Source organism: Pan paniscus, chromosome 6 (genome assembly GCF_029289425.2).
Source record: "Pan paniscus chromosome 6, NHGRI_mPanPan1-v2.0_pri, whole genome shotgun sequence".
In the NCBI taxonomy this organism is placed as follows: Eukaryota; Metazoa; Chordata; class Mammalia; order Primates; family Hominidae; genus Pan; species Pan paniscus.
In genome coordinates this window covers 26,337,057-26,355,772 of record NC_073255.2, presented here as the reverse complement: position 1 = coordinate 26,355,772, position 18,716 = coordinate 26,337,057, and the positions used below count along the sequence as shown (strand labels likewise).

The 18,716-nt window shown below is 36.1% G+C and overlaps 1 protein-coding gene across 2 annotated transcripts in view; it reads right to left on the bottom strand.

Moving 5' to 3' along the window:
* SP4 (Sp4 transcription factor) overlaps nucleotides 1-18,716 on the bottom strand; it is a 94,214-nt gene that overhangs the window by 27,161 nt on the left and 48,337 nt on the right. For both annotated transcript variants that reach the window (XM_003825036.7, XM_055115751.2), the window contains exons 4-5: nucleotides 14,635-14,863; nucleotides 9,812-10,011 (exon numbers count right to left, since the gene is read on the bottom strand). In XM_003825036.7, coding sequence (XP_003825084.1) covers nucleotides 9,812-10,011; nucleotides 14,635-14,863 — 429 coding nt within the window. The remainder of the gene's footprint in view (nucleotides 1-9,811; nucleotides 10,012-14,634; nucleotides 14,864-18,716) is intronic.

Below are 18,716 nucleotides of genomic sequence, written 5' to 3'. Positions count from 1 at the left end.
CATTATTCAATTTCAAATTTCTCTCTGGTATAATTTATTTTTACCTTGAAGAACTTCCTTGGCATTTCTATTGAGGCAGATCTGATAGCAGCAAATTCACTTAGTTTTCCTTTGAAAGTATCTTTACTTTGCTCTTGTTACTATACTGTTTTGAGGATATTTTCCTTGGACATAAAATGGTGAGTTGATAGTTGATAGTTCTTTTCTTTCTCTGTCCTCCATAGTTTCTAAGAAGAAATCTGCCATAATTTGAATTTTTGTTCCCCTGTATATAATGTGTCCTTCTCTTCTGGCTTCTTTCAAGATTTTTTATCTTTGATTTACAGCAGATTGATTACAATATGATATTGTTTTCTTTTAGTTTCTGCTTGGGATTCAACGAACTTCCTGAATCTATTATACCTAACATGGGAAGTCCCAGCCATTATTTCTTCAAATTTTGTCTTACAGCAGTATTTTTCCTTTCCTTCTGGGAGACCAATGACACAAATTTAAGACCTTTTATTATTGTCCCACAGATCCCTGCAATCCAGTTTTTTCTGACTCCCCAATCTTCTTCCTTTCAATTCTTCAGATTTTATAATTTCCAGTGGTCTATCTTCAATCTCACTGACTCTTTCCTCTATTATCTCCACTTAGCTACTGAGCATCTGATAAACTTACTTTTAATATTGTATTTTTCTAATTCTAAAATTTCTATTTAGTTCTTTTTTATAGTTTTTATAGCAGATTTCTCTGCTAAAAACTTCTGCCTTTCCATTGATTTCAGTCACGCTTATCTTTAGTCCATGGATCATGGCTATAAGAGCTGCTTTAAAGGTCTTATCTGATAATTCCGAAATCTAGATCATCTTGACATCTGTTATCTTCTCTCTTAATAAAAAGTCAGCTTTACGTGGCTCATAGTATGTTGAGTAATTTTGGATTGTATCCCGGACATTTTGGACATTATATTGCAGAGATTTTAGGCCCTGTTAAAAATTCTCTGGAAAATGTTTTTGTTTTAGCAGGCACTCAACCCGTTTAGGTTCAGACTAAAAGTTCCATCTTGCCCTCTTTGAGCAGCAGTTCCAACATTAATTCACTTTTCAAAGGCTTTGTTATACTTTTTGTCTCTGCTCAGCACATGCTGGGAATTGGATGGTGGTTTTTAAGATGTTTAGTTCTTGAGGTCTTTGCTGTGGTTCTTTGTGTCTGTGCTGTGCATGCAATGCTCAAGGTTGAGCCCAGTGCAAGGTTGAACCCAGGACTTCTTTTGATCTACACACAGAATTAGGAAGCATCTTTTATATCGCTCTCAAAATTTCCCCTATGCCTTTCCAACCTCCAGTTGTCTCACCTTCTAGTTCCTCCGGCTAGAAAAGCCAAGTTACTGGGGGCTCCCATAATGTTCTGCACTTACACCACGACTGGGACCACCTTCAGAGTAGAAGTGGCAAGACAGAAAAATGATGTTGATTTACCTCAGATTTGTTGGAAAACAGACTCTATTTTCTAGTTCCCCTAGCCAGAGATATGGGTATTTTCTAGAGATTTTTTGGTGCCTATGCTGCTACTATTTCAGTGTAATCTGCAAATGGAACTGGTTTTGGAGCAAAAGGCCCCTTTTCTTGCTTTTCTGGTTAGATACAAGAGGTTTCTCTTAGATTGTTTGCTACCTGCACCTGCTATGCAGTGCCCGCAGGGTTAAACCTGGGAGACAAAGGAGGGAAAAAGATCTCTATGAAATGAACACATATGATACACTGTTATTCAAATTCAAGTTTTCACTTCATTTCTCAATTGCCTGCTATAGTTTGCTTTTCATTGTTCTCATTTAGATACTTAAGAAAACAAATAAGTAAACTTGTCCAGAGTTTTTAGTGTAGTCAATGGAACAGACAAGTTGTAGATAACTTGGTCCATTCTGGCCAACAGTGGACACAAAGGGCAACAGTTTTGATGTTTCACATACTAATTAAAACATTTATATAAGAAAATTCTGGGGACGGGCACTGTGGCTCACACCTATAATCCCAGCACTTTGAGAGGCTGAGGTGGGAGGATCACTTGAGGATAGGAGTTTAACACCAGCCTGGGGCTGGGCACAGTGGCTCACGCCTGTAATCCCAGCACTTTGGGAGGCCGAGGCGGGTGGATCCAAGGTCAGGAGATTGAGATCATCCCGGCTAACACAGTGAAACCCCATCTCTACTAAAAATACAAAAAATTAGCCGGGTGTGGTGGCGGGCGCCTGTAGTCCCAGCTACTCCGGAGGCTGAGGCAGGAGAATGGCGTGAACCCAGGAGGCGGAGCTTGCAGTGAGCCGAGATCATGCCACTGCACTCCAGCCTGGGTGACAGAGCGAGACTCCATCTCAAAAAAAAAAAAAAAGAAAAGAAAAAAGAAAAAAGAAAAAAAGACCAGCCTGGGCAACATAGCAAAAACCCATCTTTAAAAAAAAAAAAAAAAATTAGCTGGGTGTAGTGGTGTGGGCCTGCAAGTCCCAGCTACTCAGGCAGCTGAGGTGGGAGGACTGCTTGAGCCCAGGAGGTCAAGGCTGCAGTGAGCTATGATCACATCACTGCGTTCTGGCCTGGGTGACATGGTCTCAGCAACAACAACAACAACAAAATTCTGTGAGAAAACTTCAACGAAATTGATGGAGTTTTCTGTTTCATCTGTTTTGATCAAATATTCCTTATTTTGTTAAAAAAATTGAAGTTTCATTCCCAAATGAATTTTACAGAATTGTTTCATTTCCACTTAAGCTTATAATTATTGATACAATTATAAATACATTTAACTTTATATAAAATTGTATCTTGGCTAAAACACTAAGTCGTCATATATTATAAAGAACCTATACTGCAGTTGCACAAGACTTTTTAGGGGCTCTTTTGAAAAGGATTTTTTCTTAGCTGGTGAAAAAGAATTTGAGGTCTGGTTAAAGATGTAACCTCCCTATAACACTAGTTGCTAAAAATCATCCCTAGATTGCCTTACTTCTAAGTGGATTATGAATGGCAAATAAAACAGTCCAGTAAGTAGGCAAAGTATCTACAATAAAATATTCGCAAAGTACACTATATTAACACATGTAACATAAAAGTGTGCATATCTATATGACATCCTTATTATAGACATTATCCATTTAGTTGTATCATTATAGTATTTCCAAGTTATCAGTATTTCTTTTTTTAAGAGACGGGGTCTTGTTATACTGCCCAGGCTGGAGTGCAGTGGCTATTCACGGGATCATAGGCACTATAGCCTCGAACACCTAGCACAAGCAGTTCTCCCGCCTCAGCCTCCTGAGTAGCTGGGACTATAGGTGTGCACTACTGCACCTGGCTAAATGTAGCCCTTTAAAGTTTAAGAGAGCAGCATGATTACATCTGTTTGTTTATTCTCCCCACTGAGACACCCATTAAAATAATAGTAAAGGCATAAAAGGGTTAAATCTACAATAACAAAAAAAAAAAAAAGGAAAGGAAGTCCATCAGCAAAACAATGATTACATCAAATATCTGCAAACTAGAAAATAAATTGTCAAGGAAGAGAATATGTTCTAGAAGACAGTCAATGTCTTCTGCTGGGAGGGAGACATGGAACATAAAACAAAATTAAAGTCCATACATAGACTATAACTACTATCAAAAAATTGGGGCAAAATGTTAATATTAAAGATTTGTATCTTAAAAAAACATGGTTGCACAGCATATTATTGTATTTTGGTAATTAGGCATCTTCCAGTGTAACACAGTGTTCCACCCAGTTACCTAAAATAAAAGCCACTAGCTTGGCAGAGGCAGTGGCTCACACCTATAATCCCAACACTCCAGGAGGCTGAGGAGGATGGATTGCTTGAGCTCAGGAGTTCAACACCAGCCTGGGCAACACTGAGAAAAATCTGTCTTTGCAAAAAACAGAAAAATTAGCCAGGTGTGGTGGCATGCACCTGTGGTCCCAGCTACTCGGGAGGCTGAGGTGTGAGGATCACTTGAGCCTGGGAGGTGGAGGAGGTTGCAGTGAGCTGTGATCGTGCCAGTGAACTCCAGCCTGGTGACAGACAGAGACCCTGTCTCAAAAAAACCAAAGCAAAACGCCACTAGCTCATAAAGTTTTCAAAATCTTTCACTTAAGATTTCATCAAATCACCACCATGACCACCACCACCACCACCACCACCACCATCATCATCATCAACTTGAACAAAAACAAAGAATCACTGGACAATTCAGGAATGCCTACAACACTGGAAAAAGATACAGACAAAAAAATCATCCTGGAGGAAACATAAAATTCTAGATTAAAAAACTGAGATAATTTCAGCAAGCACCTGCATCCATACAATGAGAACAAAATGCAGTAAAACAAAACCCACCAACAATGATGGAATGCACTATTGGAAATTAAAATGCAATTCAATAGAAATATCTGAAAGTAAAGTTAAAAAATTTCATGGAAAATAAAATGGTAATGAGACAAAAGATATAAGAGAAAAACTGTAAGACCAAAAAAAAAAAAAAAAAACCTAGAGATTCCAAAATATGTCAACTAAGAGCCCAGAGAGACAGAGAGAGAGAGAGAGAGACAGAGAAAGAGAGAGAGAGGGAGAGAGGTGACCCAGAGTACAACTCATTAGCACAACAAATAAAAATCTATTCTTAGATACAGCATTATGAAATTAGCAGCACACCACAGATTAAAAGGCGCCCTTAGAGTTAAAAACAAAACAGGGGCACTTCAAGAAGACACAGGAACTAATGTGAAAGACCTTCCAATGGCCAAAGGTGAAACAATTTGAGCAAGAAAATGATAGTATTGAATCATAACCCAAAGAACAAAAGAACTACTCATGAGACCATACCAATGTAAATAAATGATTGCATAAATAATTGGAGAAGAAAGTATAAGTGGTACAAAGAACAAGGAAAATTGAAAATGACCTTTCAAACATCACAGTAATAACTGCTGCAGGCAAGATCCACTGAGGAATGCTAAAAGTGAAGCTTTAGTATTTTATTTGTAAAAAAGCCCCCCAAACTCCTCTAAAATAGTAATTATTGTGGTGGTTTTAACATATGTCCACAAATTCTTCGATACTTCTCCCTTCAGGAGGTGAAGCTTAGTTCTCTTCCCCCTGAATGTCGACTGAACTTAGTGACTTGCTTCTAACAAACAATATGGAAAGAGAGAAACTGTAACTTTACAGTGAAGAAATGTGGCACACCCTACATTAACCAATACATCAGGGTTAACATCATCAATAATGAGATAATCACATTACATACTTCCGCTTATATGATAAGAGAAAGACACTAATGTGCTATTCTTCTCATGACAATTCACAATCTTAGTCTAATCATTAGAAAACATTAGACAAACCCAATTTGACAGACATTCTAAAAATACCAAAACCACTGTCAAATGTGTCCAGGTGATGAAAGACAAGGAAAGGACTAGGAAAAGTCACAGATTGCAGGAGACTAAGGAAACATGACAAACAAATGCAGTGTGTTATTCCAGACTGAATCCTGGAAAAGAAAAGGTATATTGGTGGAAAGTGTAATTAATAGTATTGCAACAATGTTAATTTCTTAATTCTCATAAGGTACTGTGGTTATACAAGAAGTTTACAATAAGGGAAGCTTGGTGAATGATATGCGAACTCTATGCTAGCTTTGCAACTCTTCTCTAAGTATAAAATTATTTCAAAATAAAAATAAAGTTGCAGGGAAGAAATCAGGTCACCTACAGAAAAAAAAAAAAACAAGAAAAAATAACAAACCTCTTGTTGATAAAACAGATGAAAGAAAATAGAGCTGTGACAATGTTTTAAGAGAATGTAATTTTCAATCTAGAATACTGTATTAGCCAAACAACCAAATTAAGCAGAAAGAGAAAATAAAGAATCCTTTAGACAAATTTGTTTCCCCATGCTTTTCGTTAGGAAGCATTTCAGCACGTTTTCCAGCAACAAAGAGAATAGACCAAGAAAAATGAAAACACGAGATCTTGAGAACCAATATGAGATCTAAACGAACAGAGAAGGGAAGAAATCTCAAGACAATACCCCTGGAACAGGTCTACAGAAGAAACTGTTCATGTTCATTAGAAAGATGGAAGGCTCCAGAAAAAAGGAAAATGTGACTGGAATTCACATTGTTCTTAAAAACTTGAAATAACTAAAGATTATTTCAGGTAAAGTCAAACGATACAAGAAAAAAGAAAAGGCATTGTCTAACTTTATTGGAAATAGAGTGGTGAGTTAAGAGAGAATGCCTGGCCTGCATACAGTTTTTCAAAAGAATCTTAATGTCTTCAGATGGTGCAAAGTGAAGTAAATCCTTAATTCTAAATGCAAGAACTCAATAGATAGTATAAAATATTGATAGATCAATAAATAACAGTGTTTAAGTATATGATTTAGATACATGACAGTCATCCTAGAAAGAACAAAAATGCAAAAATAGTTAAAATAGTTAGCTATGATATTCTCTGGAAAGCAGGATGGGGTGGGGCAAAGAGCCTCCTTATTACAGTAAACTTTTCTGTGATTTCATTTTGAAATACCATATGCATATATTGTTTTGAAAACCTTTACAAATTTTTTTAAAAAGCAAACAGATCACTATTTTCAGCAGTGAATACAAATAACTCCATTCATTCATAGCCAAGTCAATAAGTTTCTATTTGTAGTAGTGGTTAGACATCAAATAAAGCATAGTTGTTGCTACGAATGGTTAAGGCTTTCAACTTAACATATTAAATGCTTAATCAATACTTATTTCAAAATATATTTTTTCATACTCTTTTAGACAAATTTAACAAACAGGAGTTACTCTGTTAAATCTTTAAAAGTAACAATTTTAAGTATACTGATATTAATATTTTTTAGTGTCAACCTGTTTTAATTAAACAATTTTATGTATGATATATTTAAGATGTTTGAACCACTGAAAGTAAGCTTAAAGTATATTGGATTATGAATTGTCAATCCAGTAGATAATAATGGTGTGAATCTTTTTTTTAAAGATATGCCCCAAATCATAATATTTGGTTTTGAAGTATATGTATATATAAATTCTTGAATAAATTTGTTTTGTGTATCTGCAAGTGTGTGGATGTGTAAGAGAGAGGGACTTTACCAACTCATGATTTCTTAGACAAAATGAAGCAATCATAATGTGAGGTTCCAAATCAAACAAAGTAGAAAATTTTCTTGGCTTCCCTAATTTATCCCACTGCTAATCCAGGATGGAAACACTGCATCCTTTCATGCAGACCTAAATAGCAGAGTATTTTTCTAAAACAGATATCAACAACTGGTATGGGATTAACTTTTAATCAATCATATTTGCCACCGTCAATGGTGTATATACTATACAGAAAGATTTCAAATTATCTTTTTTAAAATTAAAATTCAGAGCTTTACTATAATGCTAACTTTTTCAGGGATTGCGACGCTATACTAACACAGGGTGAGCATCCCTAATACAAAAATCTAAAATCCAAATTGCTCCAAAATCTGAAACTTTTTGAGTGTTGACATGATCCCACAAGTAGAAAATTCCACACATAAGTACTTAACACAAACTTTCACACATAAAATTATTAAAAATATTGTATAAGATTACCTTCAGTCTTTATGTATAAGGTATATATGAAACAAAAATGAATCCCCGAAGTATTGCATTGTGCACATGCAAAATCTGAAAAAATCCGAAATCTAGAACATTTCTAGTCCCAAGCATTTCAGACAAGGGGTACTCAATCTGTACTCATTTGTATTACTACTTTATGTGTATATCAAATTAAATAACTTTATATTTACCATTTTTAATAGATTTCATAATTTTTTCTTTTCTGATACTACTTTCTAATCTTAAAATGGAGCTAATTTCTATGCCAGTGTTGCTGTTGTTAGAATCAAATGAAGTAATATATTCAAAATATCTGACTATAATATAGCAGCTGATTTAGAAATGTCAGTTTTATTTCTCCCTTTGTCCCACATGTATCTTGGTACAGGTTTAAAGTATAAAGTATAATTCAATAATTTATTGAAATTAATTTATTCAATAATGAAATACTGAGTCCCAAATTCTAAATATTCTGAAAAGGGTAGGTGTTCTGGGCAAAAAAAAAGAGAAAAAAATAAAGAAAGAAAGAAGGAAAATTGCCCAAAAAGAAGTCAAGGCTTAATATAAAACCACAGTCATTAATATAGTAAGAGCATTGGTGTAGGAACTGGCAAATAGATAAAAACTTCAAAACAGAGAAACCAGAAATTGAACCACACTTAAAGGAGACATTATGTAAAAGAGGACAATCAATAGAGACAGAATGGGCTGTTTAAGAAAGGGCTTTCCATATGGAAGAAAAATAAAATTGTATCCTCATTTCATTCCATCAACAAAAAAAATCTTGAGCAGATAAAAGATCAAACTTACAAAAATAGAACTTTAAAGCTATTAGAAGAAATTGTTTTTTGAGACTTTATGACCTTGGGACAGAAGAAAAATTTATAAACCAAAAGCAAAAGACAAAAGAAAAGATTTATATTTGACTAAATAAAAATGTAAGACTTCCATATGACAAAAGGTATGACAAAGATAAAAGACTAGCAATAGTCCTTTATTGAAAGGGAAAAGTATAACATATAAATCATATAAATAAGGAAAACTTCTGAAAGAAAAAATGAGAACCAGAATTAAAAAACAAAGCCATAAATGACTAATATACATATGAAAGGTGCTTAATCTCATGGATAACCATGAAAAACACAAATTTTTAAAATAAGAAACAATTTTAGATTGAAAAAAACTTTCAAGGCCTGACACTACTGGGTACTGGTGAGCACAAAGTGGAAACTATCAATCACTGCTAGTTAAATAGCCACTGTAGAGACTCTTTAGCCATTACCTAGCAAAACCAAACATACACATTCTCTATGATCCAATAATTCCACTTCTCACACATGTTCTCATCAACTAAGTTTGTGATAGCACACACAAACCCTAGCAATAACCTCAAACAGTATGGGAATGAATTAATATAGTGTGGTAGACTCATGTGATAAAATATTATATAGCAGTTCAAGGAAATTCATATATGCAAATATACATATATGTACAAACAGATCTCAAAACAAGTGAAATTTATAATTCTGCAACATTTCATAATACACACAAAACATTTTTTATGTAGATCCATTAATCATATATGTCAGAGTATTAAAAGTGTACGTAAAACTTAGACACATTAGATTTACAGCAGCTGCAGTCTTTGAAAGGTGCAAGGGTAAACATGATGTTCACTTTATAACTGCTTTGCTGTATTTGAAAAAAAGCAGAAAATGTAATATTAACAACTGACCATTCTGAGTGAGGATTGTTAGATATTTATTATTTAATTATTCTTGATACTTTGGTGAATTTTCTGGATTTGTTAAAAAAAAAACAAACAAACTAAAACACACTAATGAAAGTCCCCATTAAGATGATAATTCAACTCTCTTTTCACCTATTTAAACACTTATGAAAAATAATGTATGGTTTCAACATGCTAAGATTACAATATAAACAAATGGAATAAATTCCACTTGTCTCATAAATATGCTGATAAAGTTTACAAAAAGTAGAATAAAATGTATCTCAGAAATGAGGTTAAAAATGTTCATCTTAAACATCTTCCATATAATTGCTAAAGTAAATGCCTTCTCCTTCATTTGCATATTTCCAATTTGATAGCTAAACTATCACTAAAATTTTCATGTAAAAACTGAAGAAATAAGTAAAAAGTACAAGTCCTAAAATCAACTAACCTGTATGGGTTCTTCTATGTCTCTGGAGCTCATCACTCCGTGTGAATCTTTTGCCACAAAACATCCAGTTGCATATAAAAGGTCTTTCTCCAGTATGCCAGCGAAGATGTGCTCGTAAATGAGATGTTTTGCCATAAACTTTACCACATCCTTCAATATGACAGATATGCTGCTTCTTTTTTCCTGGTTCATTACTGCCTCTAGCAAAAACAAAAACCGAACATTAATTACACTGCCAAATAGTAGGCTTGCAATTATAGAAAAATTAAAAAGAATCAAGGTAATTAAATGATGCTTCTCTGAATAGGTTTGATCATGATGCCATAACTGTAGTTAAAATCAGAAAATTTTCAGTTAAAGACAAAATAAAACAGGTCTGTGTACCAAATTGCTATGAAAATGTGTTAATCTCAAGGAGTTTATGCTCTATTATGGACTCATGTTCCCGGTCATAGTGGGCTCTTCCCTTGGGAAAAAAATCTCTCTAAGCCTTTCAAAACACTTGAAACTTCTCTAAAATTTCAAAAGGATGGCTAAATCCAGTTAAAAGTGTAAGATGCAGAGTTTCGTTTCTAGCAGGACAGTGTGAGGAGTTCCATGGATCTGTTTCCCAGTGAAAATTCTAAAAAAAGCAAAAAATACCATTTAAAGTCTCTGGAAATGGTTCTAAAAGCAAATAACAGCAAATAAAGAAACATTTATTCAAGAAAATCTCACAGAAATTGGTAAGAACAGTAAGAGTCTGTGGTATTTGAACCAAGACTCTCCCCTTCCCTACTTCCTCCCGTTTCCACACAGGAACATTAGAGACTGGTGCAGCTAAGAATATGATTCCTACTCTTCCCACCTTCCGGTCAGAGGGGTATGGCCCCAGGAGGGGCAAGATGTCTGCATTTCTTATCTTACCCCTGGTTGCCTGTTGCTAAGTTCCAGGCAAGTGTAGCAGAACCAAGTCCTTAGCCCTGGGACATACACTCTACCTTGGATGTGGCATGATGAAAATACTGGGGTCCAGGTTGCCCTTGACCTGGCCCATTCATAGTTCATAAAGTCAAAGTTCTAAGCCAGGAGAGGCCAGTTGAGAAGACCTGAGGCTATTGCTGCCCCAGCAACCAGGCACTCAGCTCTTAAAGCAGGGTTGTAACTCAGAAAGAAAGCCACTGTCTCAACCCCCAGTTCAAAAGCCATAAGTCAGAAACACACCATAAAACAAAGAGCTCCAAATCTCTTCCCAAAGGAATTGACTTCATTTGCAAGACAATGTGAAGAAGTTCAAGCCTAAGGGTACTCTCAAAAAAAGTAGAGATGGTTTCAAAAGGCAGTTAATTGGGAGAAGACTAAGAGATTCACTGGAAATAAAGGCTTAACTACAGGTTGGCTAGTTTGCCAGAAAGAAGTGAGCAAAGAGGCTGTGAAGAACCTTCTTAGGGTCAGAAAAAATGTCAAATATTGAGATTCTTGGGAAAAGTAAACAAAACTAACAAACTTTTAGCTAGACTGACCAAGAAAGTAAGACTCAAATTATTAGAATCAGAAATCAAAGAGGAGATATCACTACCAACCTTACAGAAACAAAAAGGATTACAAAGGAATACCATGAACAATTCTATGGCAATTACTTGGGTAACTCAGAGGAGATGGACAAATTCCTAGAAAAATACGGACCAAAATACTAAAACTGACTCAAGAACAAATAATCAATCAGAATACACCTACAACAAGCAACTAGACTGAATTCGTAATTAAAACTACCCATAAGAAAAGTCCAAGAACAGACAGCTTCACTGGTAAATTCCACAAAACATTTAAAGAATTAATACCAGTTTGGAGGGAATACTTTCCAATTCATTCTATGAAGCCAGTATTATCATTACCAAAATCAGATAAAAACAATACAAAAAGAAAACCACAGACATATCTCTTATGAATATGGATGCAAAAATCCTCAACAAAATCCAAGCACACTGTCAACATTGTACCAGAGGTTCCAGACAGAGAAACTAAGTAAGAAAAAGAAACAGAACTCCTGCAGAGTAGAAAGGAAAAAGTAAAAACTATCTCTGTTCACAGATTCCATGACCTTATACACAGAAATCCTAAAGACTCTACTAAACAAACAAACAAACAAACAAACAAACAAAAAAACTGTTATAACTAATCAAAAAGTTCAGCAAAAGTTGCAGGATAAAAGATTAATACATTAAAAAATGTATTTCTACATACTTGAACAATCAAGAAAACAGTTCAACTTATAATAGCATCAGAAATAAAATTGGAATTTAACAAAAGTACAAAATGTATACTCTGAAAACTATAAAACATTGATGAAAGAAGTTAAAGATTAAACAACCAGAAATACTTCCCATGTGCATAGACCAAAAGATGTAATATTGTTAAGTTGGCAACCGTCCCCAAAGTGATCTACAGATTCAATGCAATTTCCATCAGAATACCATCTGGTTTCTTGATAGAAACTGACAAACTGATTCTAAAATTCACATGGAATTGCAAGTGTCCCTAAAGAGTCAGTACAATTTTGAAGAATAACAAAGCTGCAGGACTCACATTTCTCGATTTCAAAAGTTATTACAAATCCAAAGTACTCAAGATAGTGTGGTACTGACATAAAGATAGTCATATAGATCAATGGAATACAATTGAAAGTCCAGAAATAAATCCATGTTCTATGGTCAACTAATTTTTGACATGGGTGCCAAGAACATTCAACGGAGAAAGGACAGTCTTTTCAACAACTGGTGCTTGATGAACCCTTACCTAACACCATATGTAAAAATTAACCCCAAATTAATCACAGACCTAAATGTAAGAGTAAAAACTATAAAATTATCTTAAAAAAAAAAAAAAACTAGGAATCTTAATGACTTCGGATTTGGCAATGAATTCTTAGATACAATACCAAAAGCAGAAGCAATAAAGGAAAATAGAAAACTCTAGACTTCAAAATTAAAACTTTGGTGCAAAGGCACTATCAAGAAAGTATACAGACAATTCACACAATGGGAGACAATATTTTTCTTTTTTCTTTCTTTTTTTTTTTTTTGAGATGGAGTTTCGCTCTTTCACCCAGGCTGGAGTGCAGTGGCGCGATCTCGGCTCACTGCAACCTCCGCCTCCTGGGTTCAAGCAATTCTCCTCCCTCAACCTCCTGAGTTGCTGGGATTACAAGCATGCGCTACCATGCTTGGCTAATTTTGTATTTTCAGTAGAGACAAGGTTTCTCCATGCCGGTCAGGCTGGTCTTGAACTCCTGACCTCAGGTGATCCACCTGCCTTGGCCTCCCGAAGTGCTGGGATTACAGGTATGAGCCACTGCGCCCAGCCAGGAGACAATATTTTCAAATCGTATATCTGATAAGGAATTTGTATGTAGAATATATAAAGAGACAATTCCATAATGAAAAATAAATAATATAATTTAAAATGGGCAAAAGATCCAAATAAATATTCCTCCAAAGATACAAACATGGCCAATAAGAACAAGAAAAGATGCTCAATATCATTAGTATCAGTAAAAACAAAACTGCAGTGACATATGACTTCACTAGGATAGCTTTAATCATAAAGTCAGATAATGACAAGTACTGGCAATGATCTAGAGAGACTGGAACCTTCATACCCTATTGATGGAAATGTTAAATGGTACAGCCACTTTGGAAAACAGTCGGTAAGTTCCTCAAATGGTTAAACATAGAATTACAATATGACCCAGAAATTCCATTTCTAGGTAATTTCACATAAATACAAGAGAAATGAAAACATATGCCCACAGAAACAGTTCTACACAAATGTTTACTGCAGTATTATTCATAACGGCCAGTGGGTGGATAAAACCAAATGTCCTTCAATTGACAGGATAAACAAAAATATTGTATATCCATAGAGTGGAATATTATTTGTCCCTAAAAAGGAATGAAGTATTGATCATACTGTAATATGGTTGAACCTTGAAAACATTATGCTAAAAGAAACCAGTCACAAAAGACCATGATTCCATTTATATGAATTGTCCAGAAAAGGCAAATCTATAAAGACAGAGATTAGTTGTCTAGGATGGAAGGGTTGGGATAAGGGGGTGATGCTTAAAAAAGATACAGAATTTATTCTGGGGATGATGAAAACACTCTAAAATTGATTGTAGTCATGTCTACACAGCTCTGAATATATTAAAAACCACTGAATTGTACACTTTAAATTCGTGAACTGTATGGTGTATGAATGAGTTTTATATCAATAAAGTTACGTGAAAATTTTATGAAAAAGAAAAAAAATGGGCTAGGCGAGGTGGCTCACACTTGTAATCCCAGCACTTGGGGGGCTGAGGTGGGTGGATCACCTGAGGTCAGGAGTTCGAGACCAGCCTGGCCCACATGGTGAAACCCCGTCTCTACTAAAAATACAAAAATTAGCCGGGTGTGGTGGCGGGCACCTGTAATTAATCCCAGCTACTCGGAAGGCTGAGGCAGGAGAATCGCTTGAACCCGGGAGGCAGAGATTGCAGTGAGCTGAGATTGCACCACTGCACTCCAGCCTAGGCAGCAGAGTGACACTCCATCTTGTTGGGGTGGGGGAGGGGTGGGGAAGAAAGAAAAAATATTTTTTAAAAGTGTAAGGAACAAGGCGGAGGACCGCTCAAATTTCATTCCTAAAATAGCTCAACTTAATTCCCTTTCTAATATTATATATCAACTTCTAGGCTACAAAGGTAATGAGGTTCTAGTGACCATCATTCCCAGCCAATTACTTGGTTTTAACTCCTGTTTTATGCCTTCCAAATAGACACAGTTGAAAAATACAGCATTTACCTTCCTTCTCCTTCCCTACAATTAGGACAGGAACAGGCAACTCTTCGAAGCCTCTTGCCAGGTTGTACCTCTTGATCAGAAGTCTGCTGGCCTTGCTGCAAATGCACTTGTGTGAGTTGGTCAGGACTAACAGCACCTATCGTGGCATTAGCAATTCCTCCAACTGCTACAGTTACAGGAGCTATAGTAGCTTGCTGGACTTTTACTCCATCTTGTCCTTGCTGCTGACCTAAAAAGGAAGAAAAAAAAGAAGTATTGTAATGTTTTCTACACCTAAAGAAAGGATTAAAAAAAAAATCTATGTGCATAATAAATTTTTTCTAACAATCTGTGTAAAGTACAAAAACTAAGCGGTTAATGGCTTATACTATGTCAATCCTTCTAAAATATAGTATTCTTACTTTAGTGGCTCAGGTTGCCTATGTATCTAGATAACGGAACTATATACATACGTCATTTAACCCACTTTGTGGCTTAATTTCTCTCTCCATCTGTAAAATGAAGATAATACTTGCCACTTACCTACTCACTAAAATACTATGAGGATACATGAGATAGTCTAAAAGCATTTTGAGATCCTAAAAGATGTTATATAAACACAAAGCTTTATTACCATTTCCACGGTAAGCAACATATCTTATCATAACAAGAAAATACAGGAGTGAAAAGTCACTAAACAAAGGATTAAGTTTTATGGACATCTTGCATTCCTAAATAGTTTAAATAAACATCTCTTTATTGATTCGACTTTTTTTAGTGTATACATAAAGTGGTTTTTGAAATGCAAAACCACCCAAGATTACTACATACTGTCACTGTAATCATAAAAAGACATTTAAGATATTATTACTTTATTCATTCATGTTATATAGCTTAGACTTCATCACTCAGATTAGTATATATACCAGCTTGGCTTCTTCACTTTGGGAAAAATATAATAAATAATGCACAATAAAACAACAATAAAAAAATCTATTGGCATGGCTTAACATTATCCTGAAATACAATGCTTTTTTTTTTTTTTTTTTTTGAGATGGAGTCTTGCTCTGTCACCCAGGCTGGAGTGCAGTAGCACAATCTCGGCTCACTGCAACCTCCACCTCCTGGGTTCAAGCGATTCTTCTTCTTCAGCCTCCCTAGTAGCTGGGATGACAGCCGTGTGCCACCATGCCCAGCTAATTTTTTTTGTATTTTTAGTAGAGACAGGGTTTTGCCATGTTTGCCAGGCTGGTCTCAAACTCCTGACCTCAGGTGATTCACCCGCTTTGGCCTCCCAAAGTGCTGGAATTACAGGTGTGAGCCGCCGTGCCCGGCCTACAATGCCTTATAATTATCTTTTCTTTCACACAGTTCTACATTCTCTCCATCAGGTGTAGGAATAACAAGTATGTGAATGGACTGAAAAGAACATACCAATTTATGAAAGAATGTTTCTACCTCAGAAAGTTGATGTAAGTATTAAGTAAATTTACAAATCCTCTACCAGAGTGCTGGCACGAAATTGCTCATTACATGGTAGCTACTGTTACCAATTCATCTCTGCTGAGTTCAGTGGCAATACAAGAATAAAATATGTCACTTTGGGAGGCTGAGATGTCAGATCACAAGGTCAGGAGATCGAGACCATCCTGGCTAACATGGTGAAACCCAGTCTCTACTAAAAATACAAAAAATTAGCCGGGCGTGGTGGCGGGCGCCTGTAGTCCCAGCTACTCACTACTCAGGAGGCTTAGGAAGGAGAATGGCATGAACCTGGGAGGCAGAGCTTACAGTGAGCTGAGATTGTGCAGCCTGGGCGACAGAGCGAGACTCTGTCTCAAAAAAAGAATAAAATATGCTAGCAGAAACAAACATGCCGGTCCTGCATACAAAATAAAAGGGTTTCTTTCAGGCCAGGCGTGGTGGCTCACGCCAGTAATCCCAGCACTTTTGGAGGCTGAGGCAGGTGGAACACGAGGTCAGGAGATGGAGACCATCCTAGCTAACACGGTGAAACCCCATCTCTATTAAAAATACAAAAAATTAGCCGGGTGTGGTGGCACACACCTGTAGTCCCAGCTACTTGGGAAGCTGAGGCAGGAGAATCGCTTGAACCCGGGAGGCAGAGGTTTCAGTGAGCCGAAATTGTGCCACTGCACTCCAGCCTGGGCGTCAAGAGTGAGACTCTGTCTCAAAAAACAAAAAAACAAAAAAACAAAAAAAGGGTGGGGGAGGTTATTCCAAAGCTGCACATGTAGTACCTTAAATGTATGGGGCAACCAAGAAGAGGCAATAAAAAGTACCAAGTAAGAAAACAGTACACATTTTCTAAACAAAATTAAACCTCTGACTCTCCCAGCCAAAGTCAATCTCACTCTCCTCTGCGTATCCACAGCACCGTTAATCCTTCTGGTAGCACCCATAACTAACATACACATTAAAAAATTTATTTTGTCACTGTTTTAGTAAGGATACAAACCCTCTACTAAAATTTACATTTTTGTACACCTTTGAATTAGCATGGTGTGGTAAGTAAAGCAATGCAAGTGAAGTGAGAGTTGTAAATTTATGACTGTGCACTCAGAGATCCTCAGTTTCCTCAACTCTAAAATAGTAACACTGACTTCCATAAAATTTCTGCTCCCTATCTACTTTAAAGAGCTGTTCCTGAGGATCAAGTTGATTTTCCAGGGGTAAAGGCTATATAAATTATAAAGCAATACATAAACAAAAGGTATAATTATTTTGTTTCAGTGTTTTTGAACACGTATTCAGTAAAACTAGATGCCTTAAGGATGACCTTGGCTACAAAATCTATTCAAACTACTTGTGTACCAAGAAGCACAGTGATACACACACTTTGTTTACTGCAAAAAATGCATTTCTAGAAATGAGAGTACTGTCTGAACAAGCACTATACAAAATCTACAGCATGGTCCCTATGGAGCTGCAGGTATTTTAAGTTGGTAAGTACCCTTTACATCCCCTGAAGACACAGGAATTTTTGGCCGTGATTCTCTGACTACTTTTCTCATAACATTTATATAACAGTCATTACTTTAAAGGTCGCAATAATATTTAAGATGACCTTTATTTTGGTAAAGAACTGCCAGATGAGTTTCAAGTCAAAGCTAAGTTTGGGGGTGAGGGGTGGGGAAGAACTGCTAGAGATTCCTGATCCCTCTGGTCCCCTGACCATGTCCTTGACACACTCCTCAAGCCTCCATATTGTGAGCATTTCTTTGTTCAATGCCTAAACAACTTGGAAAGTTATTTCAATGAATAATAGAGGCAAATTATATTTGAGTTTGTATATTGAAGCCCGTTAATTGACTTCATCTAGATGTTTCACAGACAGCTAAGTTCAACATACTGCTTTATTTCCACTGCCATCAGTAAGCCACCAAACTCCAGAGCAAGACCTCCGAGGCCCCACTTAAGTTTAATTCTATTGACTTCTCAGAGCTCATCTCTATTAGTCTCTCCCTTGCTCACTCTGCACCTGATATACTGGCCTCTCTTCTGGCCCTCAAATAAATCAAGCTCATTTCCTTCTTAGGGACTTTGCATATACTCTCCAGTCTAAGTGGGGATGCCTTTGCACTCAGATCTTTGCATAGTTGATTCCTTTGTAATATTCTGGTCTGAGTTCAAATCTCTCCTCTTTAGAAATGCCATTCCTGACCATCCCATCTAAAAGTTCCCCTCAGTATATCACTGTATCATCACCTAGTTTTGTCTTATTTGTCTTAAATTACTTTGTCCTTTTATAATTTGGTCTTCACCTCACTTCTGAAGGTAAAGTGCCATGAAAGTAGGGATCTTGCCTATTATGTTCACTGCTGTATCTCTAGTACCGTAACAGTGCCTAATAACTCAATAACAGCGCCACTCAATAACATATGCTTAATAAATCAAAGTTTAAAAATAAACAATGATTTCATCTTCCAGTCTTGCTTCTGCTAATGTCCCTGTTTCAGTAAATGCTACTCCTACTCTCCTTGTTATCCACACTGAAAACCTTAAAATGTCATCTTTTAGGCTACTTCTTTACTCATTACATCCAGTGATGACCAAATTTTGAAGACACTACTGCCTAACAG